The sequence below is a fragment of the Taudactylus pleione genome, unplaced genomic scaffold (assembly GCF_031769625.1).
Source record: "Taudactylus pleione unplaced genomic scaffold, aTauple2 ptg001839l, whole genome shotgun sequence".
Lineage (NCBI taxonomy): Eukaryota > Metazoa > Chordata > Amphibia > Anura > Myobatrachidae > Taudactylus > Taudactylus pleione.
In genome coordinates, this window is record NW_028286236.1 from 194,435 (window position 1) to 214,503 (window position 20,069).

Below are 20,069 nucleotides of genomic sequence, written 5' to 3' on the forward strand. Positions count from 1 at the left end.
CTCCAGGCTTACAGGAAAGATGCACAATATCCATGGGATGTATGGAGAGAGAAGCTGGAAATGCGCACAGGTCGCCATTTTGGGGAATATTTACATGAATATTTTTTTTTTTATTGCAAATTCTCATTATGACAAAGCAGGAGAGTAGTTCTCCTTATTAGGAAGTGAACAAAAATATTCAGCATATCATCCTATGTAGTATGAGGCCAGGCCAAGCTTTGGCTGAGCACATAGAATAAGGAATTGCTTTAACAGGGCACAGTTGCACCCTGTGTGGGCCCCGTCCACTGAGCGTGCAACGTCATTACAACACGCAGAAGGGGTGTGATGTTACTTCAGTGAGTGCAACGATAACAAGGACACCCGATAGGCTTCATATACTGGCCATTCGCCCATAGCTAGTTACGGCACTGTGTTGTACTGTAAGGAGTATGTAACACTTTTCTGTAATAAGTCTTTATTACTAACCTGTGGTGATATCTGTAGGGACTTCCTCCTCCTTACACTGCTGATCACCACTCACATACGTCTCTTCTCCCTCTATATCTTCTGCCTTCTTATAAGTCACATATGTCTCTTCTTCTCCCTCTATATCTTCTGTCTTCATATCAGTCACATACATCTCTTCTTCTCCCTCTGTATCTTCTGCCTTCATATCAGTCACATACGTCTCTTCTTCTCCTTTTATATCTTCTGTCTTCATATCAGTCACATACATCTCTTCTTCTCCTTCTGTATCTTCTGCCTTCATATCCGTCACATACGTCTCTTCTTCTCCCTCTATATCTTCTGCCTTCATATCAGTCACATACGTCTCTTCCTCTATATTTTCAATCTTAATATTAGTCACAACATCAACCTAAAAAATAATACAAAACAGAAAAATATAAAATATATCTGTCTAGAAAGGAAACCCACTGAGGAAGCCACAAACTTGGCAGAACACGTCCTGGACCCTTCCTTATTTGTACATACTATTATCAATGACAAATGTATGGAGATCAATAAAACTTTTCAAAAAGTCTTAGAGTCTCCTCACACAAGTGTCCAAAGAGGATACCACCAAATTCATTTGATACATGCACTAAAAAAGAGATTATTCTTGAATAAAACTATGCAAGGAAGGTATGTCCGTATCATGGTTTGGAGGACACATTTATGAGCTTCCACCGATACAATCAGTAACCGTTTGTGCTCCTTATGATCCATTCCAAGGAGGAGTCACGGGGCGGGGAAGGGGGGGGGATAGTGGCGTAATTAAGTGAGTAGAGGAATACAACTGAAAGCTTCTCTAAGAGTATTTCACTGGGTGACAGTCCCATGTACAGTGTACATATGAGGTGGACAAGTACCTGAGTATGAAAGATATATTGCAAGTTGTTCCTTGCAATATATCTGCTAGACTAATAATGTGCTGTGTTACAATTACTAACCAGGCTTTTCCTGCTGCTGATTGAGGTGTGTGAGCAGAAGTAACATTTATTGTGCTACTGAGTGATTGTCAGCATCAGCTGGAGATAATTAAGCCAATGTTGTGGCCAAATTTATGTTAGGTATTGCTATAGTGACCTGTATAATGTCCCATTCCCAGCAGTCACCTCTCCAGTCATCACCCAGACCCATCCCCTGGTGTTACTGTATAATGTCCCATTCCCAGCAGTCACCTCTCCAGTCATCACCCAGACACATCCCCTGGTGTTACTATATAATGTCCCATTCCCAGCGGTCACCTCTCCAGTCATCACCCAGACACATCCCCTGGTGTTACTGTATAATGTCCCATCCCCCGGTGTTACTGTATAATGTCCCATTCCCAGCAGTCACCTCTCCTGTCAGCAGCTGAAAGATCCTGTTGGTGAGTTCCAGAATCTTCTGTTCATTGTTTCTCTGATGTATCAGTGAGTGAGGTGGAGGCACCGTCATGGAGCTCTGGGTCATGCTCAGTCCTCCTGACACACGGGGACGGCTGCAGGGTGTCTCATACTTACCGGATGTCTTCTTCACTACTGTGTAATCCTGTGTATTGGGGAAGACACCAAATGTCACTGAATACACTCCCAGATCCCCTCCCCTCCCCAGTCATGTCCCTGTATTATTACTATAGATGTAAGTGATGTCACTGTGACACTCCCAGATCCCCTCACCTCCCCAGTCATGTCCCTGTAGTATTACTATAGATGTAAGTGATGTCACTGTGACACTCCCAGATCCCCTCACCTCCCCAGTCATGTCCCTGTATTATTACTATAGATGTAAGTGATGTCACTGTGACACTCCCAGTTCCCCTCACCTCCCCAGTCATGTCCCTGTATTATTACTATAGATGTAAGTGATGTCACTGTGACACTCCCAGATCCCCTCACCTCCCCAGTCATGTCCCTGTATTATTACTATAGATGTAAGTGATGTCACTGTGACACTCCCAGTTCCCCTCACCTCCCCAGTCATGTCCCTGTATTATTACTATAGATATGTGATGTCACTGTGACACCCCCAGATCCCCTCACCTCCCCAGTCATGACCCTGTTTTATTGGTACTATCTATATAAATGTAATTGTGCCATTCCCAGATCTCACCTCCCGTGTCATGTCCCTATATTATTACTATAGATATAAGTGATGTCACTATGACACTCCCAGATCCTCTCACCTCCCCAGTCATGTCCCTGTATTATTACTATAGATATAAGTGATGTCACTGTGACACTCCCAGATCCCCTCACCTCCCCAGTCATGTCCCTGTATTATTACTATAGATATAAGTGATGTCACTGTGACACCCCCAGATCCCCTCACCTCCCCAGTCATGTCCCTGTATTATTACTATAGATATAAGTGATATCACTGTGACACCCCCAGATCCCCTCACCTCCCCAGTCATGTCCCTGTATTATTACTATAGATATAAGTGATGACACTGACACTCCCAGATTCCCTCACCTCCCCAGTCATGTCCCTGTATTATTACTATAGATATGTGATGTCACTGTGACACCCCCAGATCCCCTCACCTCCCCAGTCATGACCCTGTTTTATTGCTACTATCTATATAAATGTAATTGTGCCATTCCCAGATCTCACCTCCCGTGTCATGTCCCTATATTATTACTATAGATATAAGTGATGTCACTGTGACACTCCCAAATCCCCTCACCTCCCCAGTCATGTCCCTGTATTATTACTATAGATATAAGTGATGTCACTGTGACACTCCCAGAACCTCTCACCTCCCCAGTCAGCAGGTAGATGATCTCCAGGGTGAGATTTAGTATCCTCTCAGTCATGTGACTCCTGTCCTTGTCCATCCTTAGTGATCAGAGATTTATACAGGACACGTCTCAACCCTCACGTCACTTTTAGTAAAGATTCTCTGGTTCCTCACGGCTCACTTGTCTAAAAATATAAATATAATAAATATTACAGAGCACATTGTCGAAGCTGGATAATTGGCTGAGACAAGATCAGCTTAAAATTAGATCGTAACGACGCCATCTTGCGATTGGCCGCAAGACGCCATTTTAGAAAGTGAGATCGCAAGACGCCATTTTGCGAATGGCCGCCCAAGCTCCATTTTAGATAAACTCACACTTAAGTACATATGGCGATGTTTATTAGCTTCAAGCGCACGCATCTGCCCCAAGTTAACTAGCGTCTTTATATCAAACCCCAAATACCTACACATTACATACTCACATAAAAGGTTCCAGAAGCTTTAAAGTATAAGATTCAAGTTTGTTCATTTATTATAATTGCTGTGAAATAAAGGTTATTTGGTAGCTAAGGTTTAATACATGATAAGTAAGCCATGTTTGATATTATACTGATCTGCACTCTTTCAACAGCAGTCCGGTATCATCGGTGTGAAGATCGCAACATGCATTCTCAACTTATGGACCGAAGAGATTTAAAGCAGCAAAATGTATTCTTGTGAATGTTTGCATGAGGCAGGAAACCAGAGACAACCAGTTGTTAGAGGCTGGACTGTGTCTATTTGAATCAACCTGTTAAATGCTCTGCAACAGATGCATCCTCCTTGGGAACCAATAGCATCAGCAAAAAGCCTTTCTATTGTGTTGTCTGTTTCTGTGAGGGTATAAATGTGTGTGTTGTGACCCCAGTCTGGAGTCTTCTTGCTGAATGCTGTTTGACTGAGGTTTTCTTTCTGAATGCCGGGATCTGGTCCAGAGCACGAATGCGTATGTATACTGTACTTGGGTCTGTATAATTCTTTGCGCTAAATTGTACTTAGATCATAGCGTGTAACTGACTGTACTTTTTACTTGAATAATACTTTGTGCTTTGGAAACACATGTTCCAGGTCTAAGGTTTTTATTTACTGTATGACTGCGTACGCAAATAAGCGTCAATCTTAGAGGTTTATAGGCAGGCTTTAGAAGGTATAGTTAGGAGCGTATAGAGGTTCAAATTTAGTATCGTTAACATAATAAAACAGGAAAGTCACGCATATCACCCACCTGATGCACACTGATCACTATACAGAGGACAAGCTGATATCACACACCTGATACACACTGATCTCACACACCTGATACACACTGATCTCACACACCTGATACACACTGATCACTACAAACAGGTCACACACCTGATAACCAGTGATTACTACACACAGTATAATATACACAAGTACACAACACCATATGACAAGATATTTCCCCAGGCCTGATCCCTCACAGCCCACCCACCTTTTCCTCCTCATTCCACCCTCAGGTCATTCTTCCCAGTACCCTAAGATAAAGTCTCTGCCCGCATCATCTTACCCTACTTCTCTGCTCCCCCTCCCCCATTATACACCCTCCGATAGTGCACCACATCTCTCAGCCAGCCTCTCTCCTCCACTCCTGCCCTATTCCTCTGTCTCCTAATATCTGTGTGATTTGTGTGCAATCACCCATCTTATTTTCTCTGCTCCCACATCTGCAATAATTACTGAGTGTCAGCAGTGTTATACAGTCTGTGACTCCGCAGCTGTAGTGGCACCATAAGTCCCAGTATGACCTGTCATGCTGGAATCCACAGTTAGCCTACCAGGATGTACGTTACATGTGTGACAATCCTGCCGGCCATGTGTATGTAGCATAGGGGAGAGGATGAAGCATTTATTGGAAGATAATCACTTACAGTGAAGATCTAGAACAGTTTCCCATTTCCGGTCCCCAGGGATCCCTAACAGGACATGTTTTCCATATGTCCTTGCTGGAGCACAAGTGCCTTTATAAGGCTGCGTACACATATATATATCTGTCCAATCTGTCTGGTAATGTATGGGAGCAAATAACAATATAAATTTGATCCCAAACACTGGAAAACAGACCAGATTTTCCTTCCCTCCAGATTGGACAGATATCAACACAGCGTTACTGAGCGCACATACCATGGGTACACACTATACAATATACACAGCCTTACTGAGCGCACATATCATGGGTACACACTAGACAATGTACACAGCCTTACTGAGCGCACATACCATGGGTACACACTATACAATGTACACAGCCTTACTGAGAGCACATACCATGGGTACACACTATACAATGTACACAGCCTTACTGAGCGCACATACCATGGGTACACACTATACAATGTACACAGCCTTACTGAGCGCACATACCATGGGTACACACTACACAATGTACACAGCCTTACTGAGCGCACATATCATGGGTACACACTACACAATGTACACAGCCTTACTGAGCGCACATATCATGGGTACACACTACACAATGTAAACAGCCTTACTGAGCGCACATACCATGGGTACACACTACACAATGTACACAGCCTTACTGAGCGCACATATCATGGGTACACACTACACAATGTACACAGCCTTACTGAGCGCACATACCATGGGTACACACTAGACAATGTACACAGCCTTACTGAGCGCACATACCATGGGTACACACTATACAATGTACACAGCGTTACTGAGCGCACATATCATGGGTACACACTAGATAATGTACACAGCCTTACTGAGCTCACATACCATGGGTACACACTAGACAATGTACACAGCCTTACTGAGCGCACATACCATGGGTACACACTACACAATGTACACAGCCTTACTGAGCGCACATACCATGGGTACACACTAGACAATGTACACAGCCTTACTGAGCGCACATACCATGGGTACACACTACACAATGTACACAGCCTTACTGAGCGCACATACCATGGGTACAGACTACACAATGTACACAGCCTTACTGAGCGCACATACCATGGGTACAGACTAGATAATGTACACAGCCTTACTGAGCGCACATACCATGGGTACACACTATACAATGTACACAGCGTTACTGAGCGCACATATCATGGGTACACACTATACAATGTACACAGCCTTACTGAGCGCACATATCATGGGTACACACTATACAATGTACACAGCCTTACTGAGCGCACATATCATGGGTACACACTAGATAATGTACACAGCCTTACTGTCCACACTACACAATGTACACAGCCTTACTGAGCACACATACCATGGGTACACACTACACAATGTACACAGCCTTACTGAGCGCACATACCATGGGTACACACTATACAATGTACACAGCCTTACTGAGCGCACATATCATGGGTACACACTATACACTGTACACAGCCTTACTGAGCACATATCATGGGTACACACTATACAATGTACATAGCCTTACTGAGCGTACATACCATGGGTACACACTATACAATGTACACAGCCTTACTGAGCACATACCATGGGTACACATTATACAATGTACACAGCCTTACTGAGCGCACATATCATGGGTACACACTATACAATGTACACAGCCTTACTGAGCACATATCATGGGTACACACTATACAATATACACAGCCTTACTGAGCGCACATACCATGGGTACACACTAGACAATGTACACAGCCTTACTGAGCGCACATACCATGGGTACACACTACACAATGTACACAGCCTTACTGAGCGCACATACCATGGGTACACACTAGACAATGTACACAGCCTTACTGAGCGCACATACCATGGGTACACACTACACAATGTACACAGCCTTACTGAGCGCACATACCATGGGTACAGACTACACAATGTACACAGCCTTACTGAGCGCACATACCATGGGTACAGACTAGATAATGTACACAGCCTTACTGAGCGCACATACCATGGGTACACACTATACAATGTACACAGCGTTACTGAGCGCACATATCATGGGTACACACTATACAATGTACACAGCCTTACTGAGCGCACATATCATGGGTACACACTATACAATGTACACAGCCTTACTGAGCGCACATATCATGGGTACACACTAGATAATGTACACAGCCTTACTGTCCACACTACACAATGTACACAGCCTTACTGAGCACACATACCATGGGTACACACTACACAATGTACACAGCCTTACTGAGCGCACATACCATGGGTACACACTATACAATGTACACAGCCTTACTGAGCGCACATATCATGGGTACACACTATACACTGTACACAGCCTTACTGAGCACATATCATGGGTACACACTATACAATGTACATAGCCTTACTGAGCGCACATACCATGGGTACACACTATACAATGTACACAGCCTTACTGAGCACATATCATGGGTACACACTATACAATATACACAGCCTTACTGAGCGCACATACCATGGGTACACACTAGATAATGTACACAGCCTTACTGAGCGCACATACCATGGGTACACACTAGACAATCTACACAGCCTTACTGAGCGCACATATCATGGGTACACACTATATAATGTACACAGCCTTACTGAGCACATACCATGGGTACACACTATATAATGTACACAGCCTTACTGAGCACATACCATGGGTACACACTATACAATGTACACAGGCTTACTGAGCACACATATCATGGGTACACACTATACAATGTAGTGTTCACTCTAGCTCCGGCGCGAGGGCGACCAAGAAGGGGGCGTGGTCATCGAAAAGGGGGCGTGTCTATAACACGCGTCCCCTTTTCGTCACACTCTTGGGGGCATGCCCGGCACTTACGGACATGCCGGGCAGCCCCCAAGCCCTGCAGAGAGGGAGAATAGATGCCGGGCGCATGCGCCCGGCATCTATTCTCCGGCGGTAACCGAGTCACCGCACATTTCTTCACCCGCGGGACACTGCGACCCGCGGGTGAAGACAGTTCCCGCAGGCTGTTAGGGCGCTTTTTGCCTTCCAGAAAGAGGGCAGGGCGCCGCACCCCGCTAAAACAGCCTAGCGGGAACGCTAACAATGTACACAGCCTTACTGAGCGCACATACCATGGGTACACACTATACAATGTACACAGCCTTACTGAGCACACATCATGGGTACACACTAGACAATGTATGAGATATGCCGCTCCGATCAGTATCTAGTGCGTACTCAGCTTAAGAAAGAGTCAGACAGGTGAGGACTCAGCAGGGCCTATTACAGAGGACGTCTGTGCATCTTATACAGCACCCGGTGTACACTATGGTGTCTCTCTGTTTATTCTGTCACTTCCACACTAATAACCACCTACTGAGGGTACTGACCGCCAACTACAGTTGCTCCGTTCTGTATGAGGGGTCTGAGTGCTCCGGACACCTCCCTTTCTCTATAGTCTGTTACCCACCGAGCAGTGACTACTCCACCTGTATTATATGTAACATCAGGGTCTGCTCCACCTGTATTATATGTAACACTAATAACCACCTACTGAGGGTACTGACCACCAGCTAAACCTGATACATTCTGTATGGGGGGTCTATGGGGGGTCTGAGTGAGCCGGACACCTCCCTTTCTCTATAGTCTGTTACACACCGAGCAGTGACTGCTCCAGCTGTATTATATGTAACAACAGGGTCTGCTCCACCTGTATTATATGCAACACCAGGGTCTGCTCCACCTGTATTATTTGTTACACTAATAACCACCTCATGAGGGTACTGCCCGCCAGCTACAGCTGATACGTTCTGTATGTTTTTGTAGAAAGTGTTTAGTATAAATATGGACACATGGAAAATCAACCCTATCCCAGAGAAAGCACCAAACCATGTGAAACGCGTTGGGGACGAGTGGGCAACGGACAGAGATTAACTGTAATCTTCCCTCTCTAACATTGGGCGGGTTGTGAATTCATCCAGTGGCGACGCGACTCAGCACGCCGCATATGCTCATCATCATCGGTAACCTGGCCCCATCTTATCAGGCGTCAGACTGGACCGCATCCAGGAGGAAGACGACAACCATCTTAGGGTACGTTAGGGGACAGATCACATTGTGATTGCCGTACCACATTAGCCTCACAGAGACCCGCCTTTCCATGTATTCTCATAGGAGCTATACACATAATCTCAGTGCTAGTGCTGATGTGTGTATGTGTATTTCTTCTTTATATATAAGGATTGCCTCCACATAAATATCAGCGCTCGGTATAATCATATTTTATTCTGTCCTTACACTACTGAGATGCTTAGTACATCACAAGCGCAGGAAAGGCTTATTACTATTACCTTAGTAACAAATGGCTGCTATATGTACTATATACTGCTGTATAACTAGATGCTATATGTCACCGTGGTAACCTGCAATGCTGTATAACTAGATGCTATATGTCACCGTGGTAACCTGCAATGCTGTATAACTAGATGCTATACGTCACTAAGGTAACCTGCAATGCTGTATAACTAGGTGCTATATGTCACCGTGGTAACCTGCAATGCTGTATAACTAGATGCTATATGTCACAGTGGTAACCTGCAATGCTGTATAACTAGATGCTATATGTCACCGTGGTAACCTGCAATGCTGTATAACTAGATGCTATATGTCACCGTGGTAACCTGCAATGCTGTATAACTAGATGCTATATGTCACTAAGGTAACCTGCAATGCCGTATAACTAGATGCTATATGTCACAGTGGTAACCTGCAATGCTGTATAACTAGGTGCTATATGTCACCGTGGTAACCTGCAATGCCGTATAACTAGATGCTATATGTCACCGTGGTAACCTGCAATGCTGTATAACTAGATGCTATATGTCACAGTGGTAACCTGCAATGCTGTATAACTAGATGCTATATGTCACAGTGGTAACCTGCAATGCTGTATAACTAGGTGCTATATGTCACCGTGGTAACCTGCAATGCCGTATAACTAGATGCTATATGTCACAGTGGTAACCTGCAATGCTGTATAACTAGATGCTATATGTCACCGTGGTAACCTGCAATGCTGTATAACTAGACGCTATATGTCACCGTGGTAACCTGCAATGCTGTATAACTAGATGCTATATGTCACTAAGGTAACCTGCAATGCCGTATAACTAGATGCTATATGTCACAGTGGTAACCTGCAATGCTGTATAACTAGATGCTATATGTCACCGTGGTAACCTGCAATGCTGTATAACTAGATGCTATATGTCACCGTGGTAACCTGCAATGCTGTATAACTAGATGCTATATGTCACCGTGGTAACCTGCAATGCTGTATAACTAGATGCTATATGTCACCGTGGTAACCTGCAATGCTGTATAACTAGACGCTATATGTCACCGTGGTAACCTGCAATGCTGTATAACTAGATGCTATATGTCACAGTGGTAACCTGCAATGCTGTATAACTAGATGCTATATGTCACTAAGGTAACCTGCAATGCCGTATAACTAGATGCTATATGTCACAGTGGTAACCAGCAATGATGTATAACTAGATGCTATATGTCACCGTGGTAACCTGCAATGCTGTATAACTAGATGCTATATGTCACAGTGATAACCTGCAATGCTGTATAACTAGATGCTATATGTCACTAAGGTAACCTGCAATGCTGTATAACTAGATGCTATATGTCACCGTGGAAACCTGCAATGCTGTATAACTAGATGCTATATGTCACCGTGGTAACCTGCAATGCTGTATAACTAGGTGCTATATGTCACCGTGGTAACCTGCAATGCTGTATAACTAGATGCTTAGTGTTCACTCTAGCTCCGACGGCAGGCAGGGCGCCGGAACTAGTTAGGGCAACCTTGTGCGCGCGCCCGAAAAGGGGGCGTGGTCATGAAAAGGGGGCGTGTCTATAAGACCCGTCCACTTTTCGTCATACTTGGGGGCGTGCCCAGCACTTACGGACACGCCGGCCAGCCCCCAAGCGCTGCAGAGGGGTAGAATAGATGCCGGGCGCATGCGCTCGGCATCTAGTCTCCGGCGGTTACCGGGTCACCGCACATTTCTCCACCCGCAGGACACTGCATCCAGCGGGTGAAGACGGCACCCGCAGGCTGTGAGGGCAGGGCGCTTTTTGCCCTCCTTCTGGAGGGCAAAAAGTTGTATAACTGCTGTATAACTGCTGTATAACTAGATGCTATATGTCACTGTGGTAACCTGCAATGCTGTATAACTAGATGCTATATGTCACCGTGGTAACCTGCAATGCTGTATAACTAGACGCTATGATGCAGTAATGTCTGGGTATCTTTGCAGATTGCTTATACTTACATTTGGGATCTAACCCATGTGTCCTATATTATATCCAGTTATAAGTACATTATCCCACAAGGACACCTGGGAAAGTCCATATACTGTGTATTATATTGATAATTGATGTATTATATTGCTGCCTACTCAGATATATAGCACCATGTCAGATATATGGGATTATTCTATGTATGTTACATGTGACTGCACCATGTCAGATATATGGGATTATTCTATGTATGTTACATGTGACAGCACCATGTCAGACATATGTGATTATTCTATGTATGTTACATGTGACAGCACCATGTCAGATATATGGTGTTACTCTATGTATGTTACATGTAAATGCACCATGTCAGATATATGGGTTTATTCTATGTATGTTACATGTGACAGTACCATGTCAGATATATGGGTTTATTCTATGTATGTTACATGTGAATGCACCATGTCAGTTATATGGTATTACTCTATGTATGTTACATGTAAATGCACCATGTCAGATATATGGGATTATTCTATGTATGTTACATATGAATGCAAGATGTCAGATATATGGGATTATTCTATGTATGTTACATGTGAATGCACCATGTCAGATATATGTGATTACTCTATGTATGTTACATGTGAATGCACCCTGTCAGATATATGTGATTACTCTATGTATGTTACATGTGAATGCACCATGTCAGATATGAGCACTTGGATAGGTCAGACAATAGCATATTATTCAGGTCATGGTCGACGCTTTATTATACAAAGGGAATCTTCCTCCTTACACTTACTGTGATTACCTGTATATATATATATATTCCCCATACCTCCGAGCACTGGGCGATGATGTGTATGTCTGACCATAAATGATACAGATAATCACTATATACGTCTCCCATCACACAGCTGGCCAGTGTTGAGGGGTTATTGGCCCTGGTTAGACCAGGCTTTATATACGAGGCTGAAGTTGGCTTCTTATTCACTTCTTATTCACTTCTTATTCACTTCTTATTCAAGCTCCAGCTTCTTATTCAGAAAATGTTACATTAAAATATTTAAATAAAGTTAGATCACTAAACTAATGCTATGTAAACAAAGAATTATGGGCCTGATTCAGACCCACTCGCGAGCGGCTGTCCGCTCGCAAGTGGGTCGATGTTATGCACTGAGCATGCGCACGACGGAGGGAGCTCCGTCGTGCGCATGCGCCAGACGCGACGAGCGAAGGAAAGTCCTTCGCTCGTTGTGTCCGATCAAAGGGGGCGTGCTGTCAATGTTGATTGACAGCACGCCCCCTTTGGTGGGCGTGCCGGGGGCGTGCCTCCCTGACGGGGGCGTTCCCACGGGAACGCCTCCCGTCAGAAGCCGGCCCACTGACATCACTAGTGATGTCAGTGGGAGTGATTTTGGCTCTGATAGAGCCAAAATCACTCCTGAGCTTGCGGTTGAAAACCTCAACCGCAGGCTCCGGCTCGCAATTTCGATGGTCGCGATGGTCTCGACCATCGCGGCCATCACAAAGCACGCTCGTATAGCCTGTGGGTGGTGACCCACAGCTATGCGAGCGTCCAGGAGGACGCTCCATGAAAATGGAGCCCGGCCCTCATTCAGAGCGTGCGCTCTGCTCAGAGTGTACGGCTCTGAATGAGGGCCTATGTCCCTTACACAGTCTACAATTATTATTTTCCTGGCACAATAAGGATTTGGGCATGAAAAGGGCAGTAAAGCCGACACAGGCACTATATTTTGTCATTTTGAATAAGAAACTGTAGTTGTGATGGAGTTAACTAGCTTCGGTCATCAAATGTTACACTTGAAATCCACAGAGGGTGGTCTGGTACATATGACCCACTTGTCATTTGCCTTGACCAACAAGGATTTTGGCATTAATAGGGCAGTAAAGCGGGCACAGGCACCAGAATTTGTAATTTTGAATAAGAAGCTGTAGTTGTGCAGGGGTTAACTAGCTTCGGTCATCAAATGTTACACTTGAAACCCACAGAGGGTGGTCTGGTACATATGACCCACTTGTCATTTGCCTTGACCAACAAGGATTTTGGCATGAATAGGGCAGTAAAACGGGCACAGGCACCAGATTATCTCATTTTGAATAAGAAGCTGTAGTTGTGCAGGGGTTAACTAGCTTCAGTCATCAAATGTTACACTTGAAACCCACTTAGGATGGTCTGGTACATATCACCCACTTGTCATTTGCCTTGACCAACAAGGATTTTGGCATTAATAGGGCAGTAAAGCGGGCACAGGCACCAGAATTTGTAATTTTGAATAAGAAGCTGTAGTTGTGCAGGGGTTAACTAGCTTCGGTCATCAAATGTTACACTTGAAACCCACAGAGGGTGGTCTGGTACATATGACCCACTTGTCATTTGCCTTGACCAACAAGGATTTTGGCATTAATAGGGCAGTAAAGCGGGCACAGGCACCAGAATTTGTAATTTTGAATAAGAAGCTGTAGTGGTGCAGGGGTTAACTAGCTTCGGTCATCAAATGTTACACTTGAAACCCACAGAGGGTGGTCTGGTACATATCACCCACTTGTCATTTGCCTTGACCAACAAGGATTTTGGCATTAATAGGGCAGTAAAGCGGGCACAGGCACCAGATTATCTCATTTTGAATAAGAAGCTGTAGTTGTGCAGGGGTTAACTAGCTTCAGTCATCAAATGTTACACTTGAAACCCACTTAGGATGGTCTGGTACATATCACCCACTTCTCATTTGCCTTGACCAACAAGGATTTTGGCATTAATAGGGCAGTAAAGCGGGCACAGGCACCAGAATTTGTAATTTTGAATAAGAAGCTGTAGTTGTGCAGGGGTTAACTAGCTTCGGTCATCAAATGTTACACTTGAAACCCACAGAGGGTGGTCTGGTACATATGACCCACTTGTCATTTGCCTTGACCAACAAGGATTTTGGCATGAATAGGGCAGTAAAGCGGGCACAGGCACCAGATTATCTCATTTTGAATAAGAAGCTGTAGTTGTGCAGGGGTTAACTAGCTTCAGTCATCAAATGTTACACTTGAAACCCACTTAGGATGGTCTGGTACATATGACCCACTTGTCATTTGCCTTGACCAACAAGGATTTTGGCATTAATAGGGCAGTAAAGCGGGCACAGGCACCAGAATTTGTAATTTTGAATAAGAAGCTGTAGTTGTGCAGGGGTTAACTAGCTTCGGTCATCAAATGTTACACTTGAAACCCACAGAGGGTGGTCTGGTACATATGACCCACTTGTCATTTGCCTTGACCAACAAGGATTTTGGCATTAATAGGGCAGTAAAGCGGGCACAGGCACCAGAATTTGTAATTTTGAATAAGAAGCTGTAGTTGTGCAGGGGTTAACTAGCTTCGGTCATCAAATGTTACACTTGAAACCCACAGAGGGTGGTCTGGTACATATCACCCACTTGTCATTTGCCTTGACCAACAAGGATTTTGGCATTAATAGGGCAGTAAAGCGGGCACAGGCACCAGAATTTGTAATTTTGAATAAGAAGCTGTAGTTGTGCAGGGGTTAACTAGCTTCGGTCATCAAATGTTACACTTGAAACCCACAGAGGGTGGTCTGGTACATATGACCCACTTGTCATTTGCCTTGACCAACAAGGATTTTGGCATTAATAGGGCAGTAAAGCGGGCACAGGCACCAGAATTTGTAATTTTTAATAAGAAGCTGTAGTGGTGCAGGGGTTAACTAGCTTCGGTCATCAAATGTTACACTTGAAACCCACAGAGGGTGGTCTGGTACATATCACCCACTTGTCATTTGCCTTGACCAACAAGGATTTTGGCATTAATAGGGCAGTAAAGCGGGCACAGGCACCAGATTATCTCATTTTGAATAAGAAGCTGTAGTTGTGCAGGGGTTAACTAGCTTCAGTCATCAAATGTTACACTTGAAACCCACTTAGGATGGTCTGGTACATATGACCCACTTGTCATTTGCCTTGACCAACAAGGATTTTGGCATTAATAGGGCAGTAAAGCGGGCACAGGCACCAGAATTTGTAATTTTGAATAAGAAGCTGTAGTTGTGCAGGGGTTAACTAGCTTCGGTCATCAAATGTTACACTTGAAACCCACAGAGGGTGGTCTGGTACATATCACCCACTTGTCATTTGCCTTGACCAACAAGGATTTTGGCATTAATAGGGCAGTAAAGCGGGCACAGGCACCAGAATTTGTAATTTTGAATAAGAAGCTGTAGTTGTGCAGGGGTTAACTAGCTTCGGTCATCAAATGTTACACTTGAAACCCACAGAGGGTGGTCTGGTACATATGACCCACTTGTCATTTGCCTTGACCAACAAGGATTTTGGCATGAATAGGGCAGAAAACGGGCACAGGCACCAGAATTTGTAATTTTTAATAAGAAGCTGTAGTGGTGCAGGGGTTAACTAGCTTCGGTCATCAAATGTTACACTTGAAACCCACAGAGGGTGGTCTGGTACATATGACCCACTTGTCATTTGCCTTGACCAACAAGGATTTTGGCATTAATAGGGCAGTAAAGCGGGCACAGGCACCAGATTATCTCATTTTGAATAAGAAGCTGTAGTTGTGCAGGGGTTAACTAGCTTCAGTCATCAAATGTTACACTTGAAACCCACTTAGGATGGTCTGGTACATATGACCCACTTGTCATTTGCCTTGACCAACAAGGATTTTGGCATTAATAGGGCAGTAAAGCGGGCACAGGCACCAGAATTTGTAATTTTGAATAAGAAGCTGTAGTTGTGCAGGGGTTAACTAGCTTCGGTCATCAAATGTTACACTTGAAACCCACAGAGGGTGGTCTGGTACATATGACCCACTTGTCATTTGCCTTGACCAACAAGGATTTTGGCATGAATAGGGCAGTAAAGCGGGCACAGGCACCAGAATTTGTAATTTTGAATAAGAAGCTGTAGTTGTGCAGGGGTTAACTAGCTTCGGTCATCAAATGTTACACTTGAAACCCACAGAGGGTGGTCTGGTACATATGACCCACTTGTCATTTGCCTTGACCAACAAGGATTTTGGCATTAATAGGGCAGTAAAGCGGGCACAGGCACCAGAATTTGTAATTTTTAATAAGAAGCTGTAGTGGTGCAGGGGTTAACTAGCTTCGGTCATCAAATGTTACACTTGAAACCCACAGAGGGTGGTCTGGTACATATCACCCACTTGTCATTTGCCTTGACCAACAAGGATTTTGGCATTAATAGGGCAGTAAAGCGGGCACAGGCACCAGATTATCTCATTTTGAATAAGAAGCTGTAGTTGTGCAGGGGTTAACTAGCTTCAGTCATCAAATGTTACACTTGAAACCCACTTAGGATGGTCTGGTACATATGACCCACTTGTCATTTGCCTTGACCAACAAGGATTTTGGCATGAATAGGGCAGTAAACGGGCACAGGCACCAGAATTTGTAATTTTGAATAAGAAGCTGTAGTTGTGCAGGGGTTAACTAGCTTCGGTCATCAAATGTTACACTTGAAACCCACAGAGGGTGGTCTGGTACATATCACCCACTTGTCATTTGCCTTGACCAACAAGGATTTTGGCATGAATAGGGCAGAAAACGGGCACAGGCACCAGAATTTGTAATTTTTAATAAGAAGCTGTAGTGGTGCAGGGGTTAACTAGCTTCGGTCATCAAATGTTACACTTGAAACCCACAGAGGGTGGTCTGGTACATATGACCCACTTGTCATTTGCCTTGACCAACAAGGATTTTGGCATTAATAGGGCAGTAAAGCGGGCACAGGCACCAGATTATCTCATTTTGAATAAGAAGCTGTAGTTGTGCAGGGGTTAACTAGCTTCAGTCATCAAATGTTACACTTGAAACCCACTTAGGATGGTCTGGTACATATGACCCACTTGTCATTTGCCTTGACCAACAAGGATTTTGGCATTAATAGGGCAGTAAAGCGGGCACAGGCACCAGAATTTGTAATTTTGAATAAGAAGCTGTAGTTGTGCAGGGGTTAACTAGCTTCGGTCATCAAATGTTACACTTGAAACCCACAGAGGGTGGTCTGGTACATATGACCCACTTGTCATTTGCCTTGACCAACAAGGATTTTGGCATGAATAGGGCAGTAAAGCGGGCACAGGCACCAGAATTTGTAATTTTGAATAAGAAGCTGTAGTTGTGCAGGGGTTAACTAGCTTCGGTCATCAAATGTTACACTTGAAACCCACAGAGGGTGGTCTGGTACATATGACCCACTTGTCATTTGCCTTGACCAACAAGGATTTTGGCATTAATAGGGCAGTAAAGCGGGCACAGGCACCAGAATTTGTAATTTTTAATAAGAAGCTGTAGTGGTGCAGGGGTTAACTAGCTTCGGTCATCAAATGTTACACTTGAAACCCACAGAGGGTGGTCTGGTACATATCACCCACTTGTCATTTGCCTTGACCAACAAGGATTTTGGCATTAATAGGGCAGTAAAGCGGGCACAGGCACCAGATTATCTCATTTTGAATAAGAAGCTGTAGTTGTGCAGGGGTTAACTAGCTTCAGTCATCAAATGTTACACTTGAAACCCACTTAGGATGGTCTGGTACATATGACCCACTTGTCATTTGCCTTGACCAACAAGGATTTTGGCATGAATAGGGCAGTAAACGGGCACAGGCACCAGAATTTGTAATTTTGAATAAGAAGCTGTAGTTGTGCAGGGGTTAACTAGCTTCGGTCATCAAATGTTACACTTGAAACCCACAGAGGGTGGTCTGGTACATATCACCCACTTGTCATTTGCCTTGACCAACAAGGATTTTGGCATTAATAGGGCAGTAAAGCGGGCACAGGCACCAGAATTTGTAATTTTGAATAAGAAGCTGTAGTTGTGCAGGGGTTAACTAGCTTCGGTCATCAAATGTTACACTTGAAACCCACAGAGGGTGGTCTGGTACATATGACCCACTTGTCATTTGCCTTGACCAACAAGGATTTTGGCATGAATAGGGCAGTAAAGCGGGCACAGGCACCAGAATTTGTAATTTTTAATAAGAAGCTGTAGTGGTGCAGGGGTTAACTAGCTTCGGTCATCAAATGTTACACTTGAAACCCACAGAGGGTGGTCTGGTACATATCACCCACTTGTCATTTGCCTTGACCAACAAGGATTTTGGCATTAATAGGGCAGTAAAGCGGGCACAGGCACCAGATTATCTCATTTTGAATAAGAAGCTGTAGTTGTGCAGGGGTTAACTAGCTTCAGTCATCAAATGTTACACTTGAAACCCACTTAGGATGGTCTGGTACATATGACCCACTTGTCATTTGCCTTGACCAACAAGGATTTTGGCATGAATAGGGCAGTAAACGGGCACAGGCACCAGAATTTGTAATTTTGAATAAGAAGCTGTAGTTGTGCAGGGGTTAACTAGCTTCGGTCATCAAATGTTACACTTGAAACCCACAGAGGGTGGTCTGGTACATATCACCCACTTGTCATTTGCCTTGACCAACAAGGATTTTGGCATGAATAGGGCAGAAAACGGGCACAGGCACCAGAATTTGTAATTTTTAATAAGAAGCTGTAGTGGTGCAGGGGTTAACTAGCTTCGGTCATCAAATGTTACACTTGAAACCCACAGAGGGTGGTCTGGTACATATGACCCACTTGTCATTTGCCTTGACCAACAAGGATTTTGGCATTAATAGGGCAGTAAAGCGGGCACAGGCACCAGATTATCTCATTTTGAATAAGAAGCTGTAGTTGTGCAGGGGTTAACTAGCTTCAGTCATCAAATGTTACACTTGAAACCCACTTAGGATGGTCTGGTACATATGACCCACTTGTCATTTGCCTTGACCAACAAGGATTTTGGCATTAATAGGGCAGTAAAGCGGGCACAGGCACCAGAATTTGTAATTTTGAATAAGAAGCTGTAGTTGTGCAGGGGTTAACTAGCTTCGGTCATCAAATGTTACACTTGAAACCCACAGAGGGTGGTCTGGTACATATGACCCACTTGTCATTTGCCTTGACCAACAAGGATTTTGGCATGAATAGGGCAGTAAAGCGGGCACAGGCACCAGAATTTGTAATTTTGAATAAGAAGCTGTAGTTGTGCAGGGGTTAACTAGCTTCGGTCATCAAATGTTACACTTGAAACCCACAGAGGGTGGTCTGGTACATATGACCCACTTGTCATTTGCCTTGACCAACAAGGATTTTGGCATTAATAGGGCAGTAAAGCGGGCACAGGCACCAGAATTTGTAATTTTTAATAAGAAGCTGTAGTGGTGCAGGGGTTAACTAGCTTCGGTCATCAAATGTTACACTTGAAACCCACAGAGGGTGGTCTGGTACATATCACCCACTTGTCATTTGCCTTGACCAACAAGGATTTTGGCATTAATAGGGCAGTAAAGCGGGCACAGGCACCAGATTATCTCATTTTGAATAAGAAGCTGTAGTTGTGCAGGGGTTAACTAGCTTCAGTCATCAAATGTTACACTTGAAACCCACTTAGGATGGTCTGGTACATATGAC

General features: G+C 44.2%; 1 protein-coding gene across 2 annotated transcripts in view; it reads right to left on the bottom strand.

The window, feature by feature from the left end:
* The window catches only part of LOC148436301 (uncharacterized), a 45,932-nt gene that overhangs the window by 12,433 nt on the left and 13,430 nt on the right, over positions 1-20,069 (bottom strand). For both annotated transcript variants that reach the window (XM_088465063.1, XM_088465062.1), the window contains exons 2-4: positions 3,228-3,393; positions 1,825-2,016; positions 469-859 (exon numbers count right to left, since the gene is read on the bottom strand). In XM_088465063.1, coding sequence (XP_088321189.1) covers positions 469-859; positions 1,825-2,016; positions 3,228-3,305 — 661 coding nt within the window. In that variant the 5' untranslated portion in view covers positions 3,306-3,393. The remainder of the gene's footprint in view (positions 1-468; positions 860-1,824; positions 2,017-3,227; positions 3,394-20,069) is intronic.